The sequence below is a fragment of the Octopus bimaculoides genome, chromosome 3 (genome assembly GCF_046866305.1).
Source record: "Octopus bimaculoides isolate indiv1 chromosome 3, ASM4686630v1, whole genome shotgun sequence".
Taxonomy (NCBI): domain Eukaryota; kingdom Metazoa; phylum Mollusca; class Cephalopoda; order Octopoda; family Octopodidae; genus Octopus; species Octopus bimaculoides.
In genome coordinates, this window is record NC_142930.1 from 46,459,871 (window position 1) to 46,473,152 (window position 13,282).

Here is a 13,282-nt window from a genome sequence, read left to right on the forward strand (position 1 = left end):
CACAACTAAATTCATTTCAAGTGCGAGATTTCATAATTTCTTATCTCTCATATCAATTCCACATATCTAACGTTGCTGAAAGTGCATCACAAAGACTAGTACTCCACTTTCAGCACTGCTCAGTTGTGAAATGTTTACAAAGAACAAGTAAGATGACCCATACTGTCAAGGATCCCGAACCACATGATTGACAAAGAATAACTTGTTAACATAATTTCAAGCACTAGTTTACAGACTAGCTTTTTCTTCATTCTGACTCTTCTACTGCCACCATAACAACCTTTTATCCCTCTAAACTATTTAGTGGCTGGCCCGACATTCATACAACTTCTTTTGTCATCTCTACTGTGCCTCCATGCCCAGGTACTTTGTCTCCAGAATTGTAACCCCCAGGAATTCTCTGCCTCTGTTTATTTTTTCCCAATAGAATATCAACAAACTGAACAACAACTACTCTGAACTTGCCAGACAGATTAGGGCCTGCAAGGTGATGGCACTGCCAAAACAAACAAAAGACATATTTAACACCAAACCATATTTAGAATTAAAAAAAAAATAACAGCATTAACAACAATAAAAAATCTCAACTAGTAAGTTAGGTGATCAGCTGTAATAAGATTCATTGCTGACAGATTCAAGGATAAAAAAAAAAATCAAATACTAGAGGGGAAAATGGAGAAAGGGGAAACTGAAAAAAATATTTATTTTAACAATTGCTTTTTCTATACTTCTGGGTCTTCTGGACTGCATCAGTCTCAATGTAATTCACCATAAAAGTATCACAACATTGTATATCAGAGCAACAGATTTAACAGCTAGATAACAAATGGAGAAGATAACTGATTCACTATTTAGTCATACTCTTAAAATTAAAAAACTATGGAATACTTTGTTGTGGAAGAAATACAAGAAAACTGTTTCAAGTTGTTTATATTATAGAAAAGTTATATTCTGAATTATTAAATATAATGTATTGGAAATTGTTATAATAGAGAAATGTTGTATTATAAAGCTTCAGTTATATCAGTTTCCCCATGGAATTATATACTTTAACCCTACTGCTGGTAAATAGAGCAGCAAATTTTGGTGTCTTTCTAATAGAACAGTAAAAAAAAAATTAAAAAAATAAAACACTCATACACTGAAGCACCGCCTCTTCAGGAATCTTTTTGCAATTCAACAACTTCTAATATATAACAGAAAATTCCTTCTTAGTAACAAAGTAATAGAAAGAAACTCACAAATAAAAACATAACTACTGGCAAAGAGGAAAGAAGAGAGAAGAAAGGAAAAAGAAAGGAGAGGTGAAAAAAAAAAAGAAACAGAAGGACAGAGAAGGAAAAAAATTGAAGAAAAGAAAGAACAAATGAAAAAGAAAATTGATTTTATGAGATTTGTATACTCTTTGCTTTGATGTCTTTCTGAAGTTTTCATATAGCATAAATAAAGATTAGATTTCTCCTCTCTTTAGAACATAGAAATATGCAACACATACACAGTTTAATTAATCTCCTCCCCACAAAAAGTACCAACAAAAAACAACAAGACTATTAAATATTTTTAGAAATGTAATTTAGTTTTTTCTACTTTTAAAAAAAAATTAAAAGTAAAAAAAAAAAATCAGAGCCCTCCAACTCATATGTTCTAGAAATACAAATGGCTGAGGTGTAAATTGCAGCCTGAAAATCATTCTGAAAGCCAGTTCACAGCAAACAATTATACACACACATGCAAACACACACACACATGCATGCACGCACGCACACAAACACACACAAATAATAATAATAATAATAATAATAATAATAGTAATAGTAATAATAATAATAATAATAATAATAATAATAATAACAATAATAATATTAATAATAATGATAATAATAATAATAATGATAAAAATAATAATAATAATAAAAGGTGCGGGAGTTACTAATTGAATTTGGTAATACCCACAGCTAAAAACTGGACCAAGCTTTTAACCATGTACTCAGAGTATATGGAGTGTATATATAAATGTATATACAAGGTAGCTTTTAGAAGGCTGCCCTCAATAACATAATCCATGTAGGACATGTATGCATACGTAGAGATAATTGCTGACATATCATTCATGTATGTATGCTATGAGTGTATGTTTCTGTCATAATTTTAACAGAGCATGTCAGAAAAATTTCAATTAAGTCTATATTGAGAGTTTTCCAATGACAAATAAAATACATTTGGTTGGCATTGGTTGGCATCTACTAAATGTGATATGCAATAATTAAATTCAAAACTTCTGTTGCCGTTTTTTCTTTGCATCAATTGCCTCAAGAATGGGCTGACGTTTAGCTTGATAGCGTGCACGCAATTCTTCAATTTCACGTTCCATTTCAGGATCTAAATTCCGCAATCGCTTTTCCAATTCATCATAAGGGAGCGTACGCAACTGTAAAATAGATTTAACAGCTTTAGAAACAATCCTTTTGGGAATTTCACAGTATCAAAAAATTTAATTCCATATTTTAGAGAAATGATGCAATACTCCAAAACATTTTATTGGGATTTTGACATTAAGGAAAGCAATATTTGAAATTAAGAAAAACAAACATAAATAAGTTACTATGTATGATTAAATATTAGATCAAATACACATTCTTTATAGTTTTTTACTGTAGCAAATATTTTATAAACATAATCAATTGACCTCTAAAAATTGTTTACACTTGAATATCCTCCTCAATTTTTCGTCTTAAATTAATAAACTTAATAGTATTGATAGAAGCAAAAGTAATTTAAATATTAACATCTACATATTTTTATAACTTTTAATCCTATCAAAGTTAAAATTAGTAATATTCTTCACAACAAACACAGCTAAAATTTCAAAATAGTCATACTAAGAAACATTATATATGCATGGAAAAATATGAGCAAGAGAAATATAATACTCTTAAGATTATAAACCTGGAAAATTACAGGACAAGTTATTACACTTGGAAAAGTTCAGGACAATGGGTAAAAGTACAGAACATCTGGTAAAAGTACAGAACAAGAAAAATTTTTTACTTAAAATATTGCAGCTAAGGATAAATTTTCAAATAAAATATTTAGATTTAGAAAAAATTAGCTTTTATTAAAACTAAAAATTTTATTACAAGTTATTGTAATAACTTGTAATAAAATTTGTTACTTCTATTAAAAATAAATAAATAACTCAAAATATTTTTTACACTTTAAAAAAATTCATTTTTTTAATTATTAATTAATAATTAGAAATTTGAAAATAAGCTATAAAAAAATAATAGTAGTATATAATTAGTTAGTACAATAAATAGAATACAAAAATTAGTTATATATTACAGTAAAATCTACCTATAACAACAAATTCACAGTAAAATTTGCTTAAGCTATTGCCAAGTCTACACATTCTTAGTCTTGAGCCAATGCCTATTTTTTACATAATGTATTTACCTACCATATATACTACTCTACTTTGCATAAAACTTTAGTTGTATTGGTACTTCTGGCTCTCATTTTTAAAGTATTCTAGTGCGTCAATATTTTAGCAAAATGATGGTACCTTTTTTAATTATAATGTTATTTTATAAATTAAAATCAAATAATTTTTAATATTCAAATTTTATCCTTAGCTGCAATATTTTAAGTAAAAATTTCCTTCTTCTGTACTTTACTAGATGTAATGAGTTGTCCTGAACTTTTCCAAGTGTAATAACTTGTCCTGTAATTTTCTTAATATTATTTTTCTTGCTTGCATTTTCTCATGTAATCCATATTTTTTCCAGGCTATGCTATTATGCTAATTAATAATGTGTCGAATGTGTCAATTAGTGGTGTTGTTGATAATTTTTTCCTTACCTCAATGACACTGGTGACGCATTAAGAATCCCCTTATAGAATTATGTTCATAAAAAAGTATAGAACTGTATTATCATCCTCAAATTTGAGAAACAAGCACTCATAACTTTTTTCTTTTAAAACTTCATTGCATGAGATTGATACCATGAAGTTCCTCAAATTGAGCTCTATCATTTACGCTTAATTAAAATATAGTTTGTTTTTAAAATAAAAAAAGTTAATTACACTTAAATCCAATTTTTTGCCTTACTTATATTTTTTTTCATATTTTACCTCACAACTTTTTTGATACAAATTTTTGTTGAATGGGACCAAAACTATGAAATTCTTCATGCTTTCTTCTATCATTGAAGCTAAGATAAATATATTTGGCTTTTAAAAAAAAAGTTATTTAGATCTAAACTTGATTGGTGGTGTTACTTACTCTCGTATAATGTTACTACAAATTTTGATGTAAACTTTTTCTACTAGATTAAATCTCAATTTTTTTATGCCAAACCTCTTCAAAAATGTTAACAGTTTTCAATTTGGTTAAGAACTGAATTAGCAACAAGCTCTGAAAGGTGCTGCATGTGAGTAAATTGCAGCCTTAAGAATATTATTCAACTACTACCATAGTTGAATGATATAAATTATGTACAGTAAAACCAACAACACAGTTAATACACTGTGACCTGACTGCAATGTGGAAAGCCAATGGCAAGATTCATATTTTAAAACACTCACAGACATTATATATGTCACTATCAAAAACAAAGGATAAAAAAATTTTAAACATATGCGTTTTACTCCATTTACTAAATTATATATATACATTTACTAAATTTATATATACACACATACATATATATATATATATATATATATATATATATATATATATATATATAAATATACATATATAAATATACAATAAATATACACACACACATACATATATATATATATATATATATATATATATATATATATATACATATGAATAATAAGAGAAAGAGCATATTCAGTACAAGGTTTAGAGCATATTACTTATTTTAAATGAATGTTTTTTTCTTGTGACTCAAGTTTCATAATATTTCAATCATCAGGAGAATTAGGGTTTTTTTTTTTGTTTTGTTTCTTAGAGAAATATTTTCTTTTATGTCTTTAAATTTTGAACAACATGTTCATGACAAAGCTGTAACAAATAATATTGATCAAATGCTTTATTCTCAGAGTTAACTAGGATTACTTAATAAAAAGTAAATTAAAAAGAAATAGCAGCTATATCCATAAAAGAAACATTTTCATATACCAGTGCAGAAAGAAATTAAATAAGAGAAGCAAAGTCTCAACGAGAACAACAGCAGAGTCACTCAGAAAAAGTTTGAGTGTGAAGAGAAAAACAATGTGATTATGTGGAACAAATGGTTCTGCAATTATAAAGGAAGTAGAAAGTGTTGAAAATTACTTACATAACTTGCAAATTCATAATCACCATCAATAAAAGATCGCTGAAAACGGTGTGGTGGTATTGCCTGTTTCTGTGGAGTTGGATTTGATGCAGAGACTGCTGAGTGACTCTGCTGTTGTTCTCGTTGAGACTTTAGCTGACCACTCACTCTATTCTTCTCTTCTTGTTCTTTTTTCTCGAAATGATCAAGGTATGCTGGACGGTACTTGTTCTTGTTGGCAGTTGATGTATTATGGCCTGAACAAAATGAAATCAGGTATGACAAACTTCTGAGTTTTCTAAGACAAAACATGATCAATGATGCTTTATTTTTAGCCTTCTATTTCTTTAACACTTACAGGTTAAGAAACAGCAGTTTTAAATGGCTAACTTTAATAATAACAGTATCAATTAATGAAATATTTTCTTTTATTTCTCATAAAGCCAAATATCATTTTCTAACAGTATCTTTTAATAGTTGTTGTGTAAGTGAAGAGTTTCAAATTCAACATTCATTTCAGAGAAAATCATTGTGCCTTTTTTTTCTTTTTAAGCAATCAGCCCATCTTTGCCAGTGCATCAGGAAAATATACCCATTGCTCATTATTCAAAATACCATTCACCTCTCTTTTATATGTTAACAACATTTTGCACATGAGAAACTGAAAGGGTCCCTTTTTTTTATGCCTGAACAATTATACAAGCTGAAGACTCCTTTTTTTATGCCTGAACAATTATACATAAGTGATTTACTTTTTCCAAGGAAGTGGAGGGGGGGAATAAGAGTAGTGGGGTTCCAAGAAGCTTATGTTTTTTGTTATTGTTAATATTTTTGTGCAAAATTAAAGGCAAAATTAATCTATATTGTAAGACTTTAAAGACTTCTATGCGTTTACAGATGTTTCATATTTACTCTTTTCTCTAGTGCAATCATGAGAACTATGCTTATAATGGAAAGCTTATATATATATATATATATATATCAATAATTTGTTCAATTCAAAATTATGCTATTGAATCTCAAAGTTGTGAGCAATTATTGAAATCAGATGAGGTGATAGGTGAAAGGCAATAAGTTAAATTGAATAAGGTTGCAAAGAATACATAATTCTCTCATCCTTAAGACAAGAAAATCCATCATAAATTTCAATCATAGATTTCTTTAGGTGAAAATCTTTGTTTTTTTTTTTAGAAGTCAGCCCACTTCTGTGGGGTGGGGTTCATTTAAACTGAAGTTTCAACCAAAAAGAATTTGAAATTGCTGATGATTAGTTATAACTTCAGGACAAGAGAATTAACTATTATTCCTAACTTTATTCACTTTAACCTCTCACCCTCTCTGATTCTAATAACTACATGCAACTTTGAATTTTATTAACTGTATCTTCATTTACTATTACTTACATAAAATGGAATGATACTGCATGTTATTTCTAAACTTGGGTTATTCTTAAAAGAGAATTACAGACCTTGAAAGAAATATTTTGTAGCTGGTGGTAAGTAAATTCATTATTTAACTAGCTAAAAACCCACACTCCATGTGAACTTTTAAGCTAGCTCCTGCAGAGGGCTAATTGGGCCTGCAGTCCAAAACTGAACAGAGCTAAATAGCATGACTATAATACATCTATAATGAATAGTGGTGGTGTTTAATGAGAGGTTAAGGACGGATGAGAATTAATTCTGTAATGCAATCATTCTATTGTTCCAGTCCCAAGTTGAATTCCAGCTGTTGGCCAATTTGTCTCAAAGTTCTTATCTTGACGGAAAATTGACAAAGTGAATGTCATTTATCTCCTCCTTGATCTCTGATGTCCTCTGACAAACACCAACCAAGATGGCATGAATCAACCAAGCTTTACCTGCTAAAAATAGCAACCCAAATGCTTTTAAATCAGATCCCAATGCTGGATGTTCAAGAACCAAATGAAGGGCAGATTTTCAATCGTGGGATCATCCTGATTCCAAAGAGGTATAATATGTCTATGTAGAGCAGACGTAGACTAAGATACAGGGTCCTAGACAGACAGACAGAATTTTGCTTTTATTAATACAGATTTGCACTCAATGACAATGTCTAAATGTCCAGTATTGTTTTGAAGTCTGTTGACATTTGTCTGAAGAGATATCTATTTTTGTTCTTTCTTTTTAAATACAATCTGTCAATAAATGTTACTCCCACCTATTCATAAATGGTAACAGCAGCACAAAATAGTAAAACATTCAATGTCCAAAGTTGGAATTCTTGATTCTGCTAGTTATTCCTTAGCTACTTGGTCTATTAACGTTAATATCAGGTCAGTAGGGTTTCTTTTGATAAATCTGGAAATTATTCTTTCATGTAACTGTTTATTAATGTAGATAGTGAAGTTCATAATCTGTTTGTCCACACATTCATTTCAGTGTTGTTATTGCATCAAACATGGTCTGTGTTGTTTAGTCTTCTCATGAGATGAATTCACAAGCTTGCTCTAGATTTATTTCTGTTTTTAACAGTAGAAATTATGATATTCTGCAAATAAAAACATATTTCAAAATTTTCATTTTTTTTTCATTCCACTTCTTTCTTTATTAGGGGTTGACCAGCAGTAATATTTTCATACTTGAATTGTATTCTTAGAAATTTTTTCAGAAATACAATTTAAACATAAGGGATTGGGTTGAACAGAGAAGGGGGATTCCAAAAATTAAATTTTCAGATTTATTTTAGTTGCAGAATTATTATCTGCTGCTTAAAACAGAAATCCAAAGAAACTTACTATTAAGAAAATAAAAAAGTTACCTAACTCCTAAGTCACTTAGACAAATACTCAGCCTGTTGTTTATCTAGAAGTTTAACTAGAGTAAATTACTTTGTGATGTTAGCATCAACTCCCCAAGCTACGGCAATGCTGGCTTGTATGTGTGCCTGTATGTGGCAGGCAGCATGTACCTATATTTATGAGTGCATGTAATCCTAAAAAGAAATATTGTTCACCTTGGATAGTAAAAGAGATCACAATGAGTGCTGTGATTATAAACCAGTTTTTATGAATTTCTGTGTTTTTGATTGGGAGTCTAGCTGAAAAGTCAAGTTAGTTCTTCTGGTGAGGAATACCAAAGAAAGTAATGATAATCATTCATTGGCTTACAAAACTTAATGATTTCTCTAACTGGTTGGTGGTCAAAGGAAATTTCGCCTGTCCAAAAATAAAAGAAAAAGGTGGGGACAACAAAATCACAATGTAGCCTACTTTGTAATGATATGAAAGATGTGGTCATCTAGGTGACAGAATGATGACCATGAACACATGAGCTACCATATGTTATCAACAAACATTATTTCATGATACTTACTTTTCATAGTAGAATTCTCTTCCTCATCAGTGTCTTCATTAATCACCATTGTGCCTAGCTCTGACTCTACCAAAGTACTAGCCTCGCTGTTCACTATCACAGTACCACTTGTGCTCTCCACTAACGTGCCTAAAAGAATGACACAAATAACAAAGATGAAAAGAAAATATTTTATTTCTCTCGTTCTCTCTATTAGTCACACACACACACACACACACCACATAAGCATTAAGTATATAAATATATCAGATAAAGATATTCAAGAGAGCAAATATATCAAGATTAGAGTAATTTCTAAAACTGACAGAAAATATCACCTCCGATTCATTGTTAAATGGCTGGCACTAAAATGCTCTAAGTTGATGGGGTGTTGTAAGCTTCAGGAAACATTGTATGTGAAAAGAGTCATATTACTAACATATCCAAAAGGAGTCATATTACTAACATTAAAAAAACAACATAGATAACATAATTTCAAATATATTATGATCCAATAAAATATGGGATCATGAATGTGAAACGTCACTGACCAAAGATCTGCTCAACCAGAGCAAACATGAGCAAAACAACAACCCATTGTAACATAAAAACAATAATGGCAACAACTTTGGTTGCTACCACAGATGCACACAAACATATTGCTTGTACATTCTTGAAGACTGTAAACAGTAAGGAGTATAAAAGTAAGGCATGGTCTCTCAACAAGTTTCTTTCTAAAGAAACAAAGGGAAAGAGATCTTTAATTCACACCTGGTAAAATATTAATGAATGTATACAACTTCACTAAATAACTGTGAATAAATCTGGGTATTGCTGCAATATTTCTTTGGTTTTAGACAAATTTGTAAAGCTCCTTATTTACAAGAGATTCAGAAAATAGTAAAGTAATTTCACCATCATTTGATGCCTTCATTGTCCCTGAGTCATCTGTACGTGCATTAACCCCACTGCTGCTTCGAACCATTGTACCATTGTCTAAATAATCATCTTCCCCCTGAAATAAGAAAGATCACAAAATATTGTATGAACAAAAAGAGAAAAATTATATGAATTATATTTAGCCTGCACCAGTTACAAAAATAATGACAGAAAATGTTAAAACCTTATCACCATAAAAATAATTTGAAGAAAAAATGCATAAGGCATGTTTAATTCATAAACTTATGCTAAATCTTTTCAATTAAGATATATCTAATAATTAAATGGGATAAGGAATGAAATTTCTGATACCATCTATTTGTTACTCCATATACTTTATTTCTGAAAGCTATTCAGTTCTATGATAAGAATAAACATTGAAATGTATTAAATTTTGCAAGAGCTAAAATTTTCTTCAATGATATTATGTCATTTAACAAACTGTCATTGTTTTCTCTTAAGAGAGAGATGAACAATAATTATAATTCATTTCTGGTTTTCATTTTAAACAGTATAACACTTACTGATTCATCTTCATTTATTAAATGTGATTGCTGAGATTCTTGTATTTCACGAGCTTCTAGTATCATTTTTTGCAGAATGGTATGTGGATCACAACTTTTTATAAATTCATGCTGAAACAAACACATGAATAATACCAATCTGAAAGTGAAAGTACTCAAAAAGATGGAAAATGAAATTCTTTACTGAGATTTAAGTCAAAATACTGGGAGCAATTGTTAGTAACAAATGTATTTTGCCAAAACTGTTTTAACTGATACTTCGCACAATGGATAGTATGGTGGGAGATCAGTAATGAGATGAAATACTCACATCGCCAATTCAATTTAAGATAAAAGTACAATTTCAATGACATTTTTCCTTTCAATGGAGGTAATATTTAGGTTCATATATATACTCAAACTGCATAAATGATTGTGTATATATACACACAATCATACTCATGCATGTGTAACTGACACTTTAGTGAATAGAATAAAAGAGATCTGCATCAATATGCTGTGACTGAATGAACTGATTGGTCGCTTTCAAATTAGTGGAGAGGCAGCCAACTTATTTAGAAGTTTCTCTAAGTAAAGAATGAAAGAATTTGCTGATGTCAAGGGTAACAAAGTTGCTTTAATGGAATGTTTTAAGAGTGATTAACCCATCGTGTAGGAGAGATAATCACCATTGGATCTGGCGATACAGATACGACAGAGTGTTCATTAAAAAGGGAAAACAGTTTCAAGTGGTAGAAGAGGCAATTACATGATTATTTTCATGGTATTATATGAAGTGGTCGCTGACAGAGAGAGGTTATTTTCTTGTGGGAATGTAAGGAGTAAGTATTTCCATATCTAAAGTACTATTTTGAGAGAGAGAGAGAGGTTGAAATAATTTTGACACATAAGCTTACCTTCAACAAATCACTAGCCATTGCTCTCTGTTCAGGATTTTTCACCAAACATTTTGACACAAATTCTATAAACTCAGGTGACCATTTATCAGGATTACGAAATGATGGTGGTGGTTTGGTAGGAATCATGAATATTGCCTTGATAAACAAGAAACAATTTTGAAAATATAATAAAACATGAGAACAAATATGTTTCCAAAATATTCGGAGTGTAAGTTTCCAGAATCAAGTAACATGAGGGGTTTTTTGGCATCCCATTTTGTGATAAGCAACAAGGCAAAACTTCCACTAAACAATGAAAATACTACTGGTTATAGAAATAATTAAAATGCTGTTAATGTTCTTTAAGTTCATACGTCAAGTAAATATTTTGAAATTTTTCTTTTTCATCATTTCCTTCCTAATAGTTCTTGATTCCAATAACATTTCATGAAATGTGAAAATTATTTAAAAAAAGAAACTTTTTATGATTTCCATTTGTTTACAATTTTTGATAGTTTAATGATAATAAAATAACACATTTGTTTATCATGAATAGCTGTCCAGTACAGTTTCAAATTATCTTTCCTTAATGATTACAAGATGCAAAGAATGACACATTCAGTGTTTAAATCACCAGAAGCACTAATCTTATCTTCATAATCTAAAGTCACCATTCTTATGTTCCAGATCCCTCAACTTCTTGGAGAATAACTTGATCAGTTTGTATTCTTGTACACAAGATATACACAGTCAAGGTTTATTTCAACAAATGCTATTTTAAATACCCTTAACATCACAATCTGTATTTCAACTTCAAACTTACTCGCATGGGGTGAATATCTCCATAAGGTGGCTTCCCCTCAGCCATTTCCAAAGCAGTAATTCCTACAAAGAATAAATATTTAACATTGTTTAGACAATAGAATAAAACAAACAAATAACATCTGAATGGTTTATAAATTACACAAAAACAACTTTATATGAATTTATTGCAATGATAAAAATTACTAGAGAATTTATAATTTCATATTATTCAATTTGTTTAATATTTTTCAGCATTAAAATGCCAAAAAAGAAGTCTAATAAATGAAAAAGAATTTCATAGAAATAAAACTGAAAATAACAAGAGCTTGAAATTGTTTCAAAGTATGTACTTGTGCTCAACAACTACAGCAGTCACATCAAGCGTTCAATGAAACTGAGATAATGAGTTAAAGATAAAAGATTAAATAGCAAAGTATACCTAAACTCCATATATCAGCAACACAATCATAACCAATTTCTTGAATAACTTCAGGAGCCATCCAGTATGGCGTTCCAATAACAGTATTTCTTTTAGCCATCGTGTCCTGAAAGAATATTAAAATAAAAGGATATTTAGGCAAGGAAACATTTTGCATCTAGTTCAGTTTAAACAGCTATGATGATGTATGGGTAGTGTTGACTCTTCATTACTTTTATATTATCTACTGAAGTAATTTTGTTAACAGAAATTAAGAGGATGGGCAGAAATATTCATAGGCTGACTATGAAAGAGTGATGCTAGAGTTCATTAGTACATAGTCCTTTCCCTAAATTACTATTATTAGTTACCCTATTGTTGACGAAAATATTACATTATTTTTGCACTCAGCAATGCCTAATTTAGGAATAATAATAGCCTCTATAAATAGGGGTAAAATTAAACGTATAATGAATAAAGGTCAACAATAGGGTAACTAATAATAATAATTCAGGTAAAGGACTAAGTACTAATGAAATTAAGGATATAGCTAAAAACAAGGACAACAATAGTGCAACTAATAATAACGCTTTAGAACCAGCTCAATGTAGTAAATAGTAATAATCAAACTTTAATGAATTTAAAATCAGGCACCATATCCCAATCTAAAGATCTTTCTGATTTGGCGGGTAGCACTTGTTTTCTTAACGAAACACTTTCAAACTTGAGACACTGGCAGAATGTGTCATATAAAAAAACATCTTTTACTCTTAGTGTCATTGAGAAAATTTTATCTTTTGAAAGTTATTTCGTGTTAAAATTGTCGTATTTCGGTAATGTCAGCCAATCACTGACGTCTATTGAGGTGAAAACAATTACTGCCGTGGAATGTAAACAACACGTCCTAGCGATGTAATGGGATCATTTCCCATGAATAAAATTAGTGCCGTTGTTTGTCAACAACAACTATCAGCGGTACTGTTATTTATGACATTGTTCGTGCGTTTGTACTGGTTTGGGTTTTAGGGTTAGGGCTCGGGTTTTAGAGTTAGGGTTAGGGTTCGGGTTATGAGTATTTTTGCCGAATTTGGTGAAAAATTTGTGGCGGTGTATT

The 13,282-nt window shown here is 30.0% G+C and overlaps 1 protein-coding gene across 1 annotated transcript in view; it reads right to left on the reverse strand.

The window, feature by feature from the left end:
• Positions 1-2,078: 2,078 nt before the first annotated feature.
• The window catches only part of LOC106870147 (serine/threonine-protein kinase 3), a 36,984-nt gene continuing 25,780 nt past the window's right edge, over positions 2,079-13,282 (reverse strand). Inside the window, exons 7-14 of the mRNA XM_014916148.3 lie at positions 12,190-12,295; positions 11,770-11,831; positions 10,965-11,102; positions 10,069-10,179; positions 9,521-9,620; positions 8,627-8,755; positions 5,313-5,548; positions 2,079-2,428 (exon numbers count right to left, since the gene is read on the reverse strand). Coding sequence (XP_014771634.1) covers positions 2,270-2,428; positions 5,313-5,548; positions 8,627-8,755; positions 9,521-9,620; positions 10,069-10,179; positions 10,965-11,102; positions 11,770-11,831; positions 12,190-12,295 — 1,041 coding nt within the window. The 3' untranslated portion in view covers positions 2,079-2,269. The remainder of the gene's footprint in view (positions 2,429-5,312; positions 5,549-8,626; positions 8,756-9,520; positions 9,621-10,068; positions 10,180-10,964; positions 11,103-11,769; positions 11,832-12,189; positions 12,296-13,282) is intronic.